A 6,290-nucleotide genomic window follows, 5' to 3' on the forward strand; every position below is an offset into this window, starting at 1 on the left:
TGCCTTTCAACACTGGCACCAAAAATGTAACATTTGGAAAACCAACGCCGACGCCGACGCCGACACCGACACCGACGCCGGAGTGACAACATAAGCTCTCACTCTTCTTCGAAGAGACGAGCTAAAAAGGGGCCACAATAGCTCAAACAGTTTAAAACGCTGAGTTACTAAACCTCAGGTTCCGAGTTGCTAGTTTGACATGTACACTCCCTACCCATGGCAGTTGGTGTTTATCAAGGAAGCAGAGAAATGGAGCAGTCTGTACCGACATGGTTGTGTCCTTGTGCAAGACATTTTACCCTAATTGCTTCTAGCTATTTTTCAATGAGGTAGCCACCAGCTACTACAAGGAAAACCCACTTAAATATTACCTCAGCTGATCATGGGACAATAAACCCAACAAATCAACAAGCTGTTTTTAAACTACGTGCCAACTTTTTCAAATTTTCATTGGGAAATTGGACAAAATTTCATTAACAAACGTATAAATGTTGATTGCTTTATTGGATCTTCTCTGTCCATTTCTATATGTTTTTAAATTGAAATGAGATACATAAAGAACCATCAAAATAATGTTATCTACTAGTGGTGTGTGGCTAAATCTATGAGTTAATTACTACATATTTTTTGCATAATGCATTAATATATTAAAAGATATACCGTGTATATTTTATGCATTTCTGAACAAGGAGCTCTTTTGAAAAGGAGTTACAAAACTTCTCACAGTAACACAGTATGCACCCTTAACCCCTACAGAGAGAAACTTAAGATTATAATTGACAGAGACAAGGTTAATCATCCTAGATTACACAATCTAAAACTATAAGTTCATGTCGGTGAATTACAAATCTACTAATATTCCTTAATAATGGTAGAGCTTCCATCAATGAAATGTCGTATGTCACTTTAAATCAACAGTATTCATATTATGACTTGTTACTTCCATTATGTCTAAAGTACTTTAACAATGTCAGGAGCGTCTTAAACTTGATCATATATAATAACTTAACAATCAAATTAGTAATTTTGACAAGTTTATTCCTTTAAATTTCCAGCAATTTTGGAGTACTGAAGGATAATACATTTGTAGTCATTAAGTATGATCTTTGGTAATTTAGACATTTTCTTTAGATAATGTGTTACACTCAATTCCGTGTTTTGTACCGTTTTGAAACACTGAGAATAAAACGAGGACTTTGTTATCAGTATATATCTTTAGTAATTAGTTCCTTTTTACATAGAGTACCATATGCAATAAATGAGAAATTGACGTTTCTATAAAACTTAATACCAAATAATTATAGATTTGTAAGTACATGTGATGACTTTCGTGAAAATCTGAGCATTTTTATTTTTTGTCAAATTATCGTATTCGAATAACCGAAAAATATGACTTTTCCAACCCAATTAAACGATTTTTTTTAACATGATTCAAGAGAAAATGGTTTTGGTTTTTGAATTTTTACCCCAATAAACGAAATACCCTATTAAGCGTTACCCGATTAACTGGAATGTACTGTACACACAAACTGAATCAAGTCAATAGGAATATATTTAAATACTTTCAGTAATATTTTTACCACTATATGATATCAATACTTATCTTTATATAGGGAGTTTATTTCTGCAAGCGAATTTAAGAGCTACCATATATCCCACACCAATTTTCAAAAGAAAAAACTAATTATTCACATAAGCTAAATCGACACTCTAAAAAATATCCCATTTCTGAAAAGTTAATGAACATATTCTTTAATATCATAATAATGGTATTTTGATCTGTTACAGAGTAAAGTTCAAAAGGAAATTATTAGAATTTTAGTATTTGTTTGGTTTGTTTTTGTTTAACTTCCTATTAACAGCCAGGGTCATTTAAGGATGTGCCAGGTTTTGAGGTGGAGGAAAGCCAGAGTACCCAGAGAAAAACCACCGGCCTACGGTCAGTACCTGGCAACTGCCCCACGTAGGTTTCGAACTCGCAACCCAGAGGTGGAGGGCTAGTGATAAAGTGTCGGGACACCTTAACCACTCGGCCACCGCGGCCCCGAATTTTAGTAAATTGGTCTCCATAAGAATTACAGTGAAACATTTTTCAGATTTGAAATCCAGTGCGCCATACAGGCCCTAATCCGAAAATAGTTTAAAACACAAACAAAATAGCAGAATTAGTAAACATTGTCTCCAGATAAGCAGCCTTTTGATAAATATGACATATTAAGACCGTAAATATAATCCTCGATATTAACCAGGACTTTGAGAAATATTGACAACAAACATATGCAAGCTTCAAAGGCACAATAGATCTTGTATCGTAACATGCTTAATTCCACCAATACCTGTTTAATCAAAGGCATTAGGAAGCGTTGATATGATCAATATATTGATCAAGATTATCATATAGCAAGTCGGACAAATAATATACATGTATATCGGCGATATGCTTTATCAGGTAACAAGGTTCTGTAGTCTGTAGGTCTGGGTTCCACGATTCTGGAGCCCCGAGGTCTGATAAAATGTATAAGTAACCAGGGTCTTGTGATTCTGGGGTCAGGGGTCTGACAAATTATAGTATATTGGGTCTCACAATTCTGGGGTCTCGACTCTCCTAATTTTGGGGTCAGGGGTCTGACAAATTTTAAAATGTATTGGGTCTCACCGTTCTGGGGTCACACCGGCCCACTCCATCAGCTGAGTGACAAAGACTGCTTACTTAACAATTTGTAAGTAAGCCACACCGGCCTGCTCCATCAGCTGAGTGACTCTTAGTCTGCATATTTACACTATGTACCAGTCATATCAACTTGCACTATCAGCTGAGTGAGCAAGGGACTGCATAATTAACACAAAATATACAGGCCACACGTGCACTGACCTGCTCCATCAGCTGAGTGACAATGACCTTCATCATCAGCCGAGTGACACTGACCTTCATCGTCAGCTAAGTGACACTGACCTTCATCGTCAGCTGAGTGACACTGACCTGCTCCATCAGCTGAGTGACACTGACTTTCATCATCAGCTGAGTGACACTGACTTTCATCATCAGCTGAGTGACCCTTCATCATCAGCTGAGTGACACTGACCTGCTCCGTCACCTGAGTGACACTGTGACACTGACCTTCATCATTAGCTGAGTGACACTGACCTTCATCATCAGCATAGTGACACAGATCTTCATCATCAGCTGAGTTATTCTTCATCAGCTGAGTGACACTGACCTTCATCATCAGCTGAGTGACACTGATCTGCTCCATCAGCTGAGTGACACTGACCTTCATCATCAGCCGAGTGACACTGACCTTCATCATCAGCTGAGTGACACTGACCTTCATCATCAGCTGAGTGACACTGACCTTCATCATCAGCTGAGTGACACTGTGACACTGACCTTCATCATCAGCTGAGTGACACTGACCTTCATCATCAGCTGAGTGACACTGACCTTCATCATCAGCTGAGTGACACTGACCTTCATCATCAGCTGAGTGACACTGACCTTCATCATCAGCTGAGTGACACTGATCTGCTCCATCAGCTGAGTGACACTGACCTTCATCATCAGCTGAGTGACACTGACCTTTCATCATCAACCGAGTGACACTGACCTTCATCATCAGCTGAGTGACACTGACCTTCATCATCAGCTAAGTGACAATGACCTTCATAATCAGCCGAGTGACACTGACCTTCATCATCAGCTGATCGACACTGACCTGCTCCATCAGCTGAGTGACACTGACTTTCATCATCAGCTGAGTGACCCTTCATCATCAGCTGAGTGACACTGACCTGCTCCGTCAGCTGAGTGACACTGTGACACTGACCTTCATCATTAGCTGAGTGACACTGACCTTCATCATCAGCAGTGACACAGATCTTCATCATCAGCTGAGTGATTCTTCATCAGCTGAGTGACACTGACCTTCATCATCAGCTGAGTGACACTGACCCTTCATCAGCCGAGTGACACTGACCTTCATCATCAGCTGAGTGACACTCATCTGCTCAATCAGCTGAGTGACAATGACCTTCATAATCAGCTGAGTGACCCTGACCTGCTCCATCAGCTGAGTGACACTGACCTTCATCATCAGCCGAGTGACACTGACCTTCATCATTAGCTGAGTGACACTGATCTGCTCCATCAGCTGAGTGACACTGACTTTCATCATCAGCTAAGTGACACTGACATTCATCATCAGCTGATCGACACTGACCTTCATAATCAGCCGAGTGACACTGACCTTCATCTTCAGTTGAGTGACACTGACATTCATCATCAGCTGATCGACACTGACCTTCATAATCAGCCGAGTGACACTGACCTTCATCATCAGCTGAGTGAAAATGACCTGCTCCATCAGCTGAGTGACACTGACTTTCATCATCAGCTGAGTGACCCTTCATCATCAGCTGAGTGACACTGACCTGCTCCGTCAGCTGAGTGACACTGTGACACTGACCTTCATCATTAGCTGAGTGACACTGACCTTCATCATCAGCAGTGACACAGATCTTCATCATCAGCTGAGTGATTCTTCATCAGCTGAGTGACACTGACCTTCATCATCAGCTGAGTGACACTGATCTGCTCAATCAGCTGAGTGACAATGACCTTCATAATCAGCTGAGTGACCCTGACCTGCTCCATCAGCTGAGTGACACTGACCTTCATCATCAGCCGAGTGACACTGACCTTCATCATCAGCTGAGTGACACTGACCTTCATCATCAGCTGAGTGACACTGATCTGCTCCATCAGCTGAGTGACACTGACCTTCATCATCAGCCGAGTGACACTGACCTTCATCATCAGCTGAGTGACACTGACCTTCATCATCAGCTGAGTGACACTGATCTTCATCATCAGCTGAGTGACACTGACCTTCATCATCAGCTGAGTGACAGTGACCTTCATCATCAGCTGAGTGACACTGACCTTCATCATCAGCTGAGTGACCCTTCATCATCAGCTGAGTGACACCGAGACTGCATGATTAACACTATATATGTACAGGCTACACCAACCCTTCCATTTCACAGGTTTTTACTTTACGGACCCTTTATCAGTATATAGCCGATCACAACTGAGCATATACAATGTACATCTTACCATAGAGCTAAATACTGCTAATGCCTAGCAGGGGGCTCACAGGTGTAGTAGCAACTTTAATTGCTAAAAACAAAAGTTACCCTGAAGTTCTAATGACAAATTATGTCCCACTAAATACACCGATCTATTTGAAAATTTCTTACCTTTTGTCTTTTTCCTTTGTCAGACAGTTCAGACAACACTCCAATAAAACTCCTCTTGCTAAACGAAACACCTTCAATATATAAACAAAACTTGACAGATGGTGAAAAATTCAACTTAATCCTGGTTCAATGTTTTTTTCTCTGTAATGTTTAGGAACAAATAAATTCTATTTGCTCACAATATCTCTCAATTGTAAACAAATCAATCACTGAAGTTTTGGCAGCTCACACTTCGTAAAACAAATCCTTCCGAAAAGGGACCAAAAAATGCACAGTGTCTCCGAATACACAATGCTATCCACTCGCAGTACATGTGATAAGCTGTCGGCCGACCGTTACAAGCCTATCAGAGTATCGGACCCCCCTAACCACGGTTAAAAGGGCAAATATCTTAAGACACAAAAAAATCAATTCCAAACTTCTTCTTTACCCCGACTTTAAACTGGGTCACCTGACTGTTTTCATTGTTTTTTTGTCTTAGCAGCAGTCTAGGTAATGTGCATATTTCAGAATGAAATTTATGTAACTTAAGTTTCTGCTTATTATCACGACAAAAATGTAGTTATGTCTCAATCAGGTAGATATCCTTTAAATTTGATCACGACATAAAAAAATTACTGACAGAAAAATTGGATAAAGCTGACATCACAATTCATGAATTTTATCATTAGGCCTAGATCAGTAAAAATCTTCCTTTTTAAATCACTTTTTTCAAATTTATTTTTAGAAAAAAAAATTATTATTTATTGATATATTTTCTCCTTTCCCATTACATACCCATTGTCAAACTAACTTCCAAAACCAATATTTTAACAACAAATTTTGCGGACATTTACCGCCCCGAGACCCGATTTACACGGCTCCGAACTCCAATACACACAATGCTGCCGAGAACACACCAGGCCGATTATATATCGTCAAAATCTCTCACCATTAAAAGAGCCTCAATGGCCGATTTATATTGATATCATTGTTTCAATAGACACATACACACATGGTATTATGTAGTTCGGTACCGTAGTTTCCACGTAATG

The 6,290-nt window shown here is 39.9% G+C and overlaps 1 protein-coding gene across 1 annotated transcript; it reads right to left on the reverse strand.

The window, feature by feature from the left end:
- Positions 1 to 4,005: 4,005 nt before the first annotated feature.
- On the reverse strand, positions 4,006 to 4,521 carry LOC117316249. Its single transcript, XM_033870788.1, has one exon. It carries the CDS (start codon positions 4,519 to 4,521, stop codon positions 4,006 to 4,008), a length of 516 nt encoding a protein of 171 aa, XP_033726679.1.
- Positions 4,522 to 6,290: the final 1,769 nt, after the last annotated feature.

Source organism: Pecten maximus, chromosome 18 (genome assembly GCF_902652985.1).
Source record: "Pecten maximus chromosome 18, xPecMax1.1, whole genome shotgun sequence".
In the NCBI taxonomy this organism is placed as follows: Eukaryota; Metazoa; Mollusca; class Bivalvia; order Pectinida; family Pectinidae; genus Pecten; species Pecten maximus.

Bases quoted from the DNA above. Each gene is read 5' to 3' on its own strand.
- LOC117316249 (XM_033870788.1), bottom strand. From the start codon at position 4,521: ATGAAGATCTGTGTCACTGCTGATGATGAAGGTCAGTGTCACTCAGCT.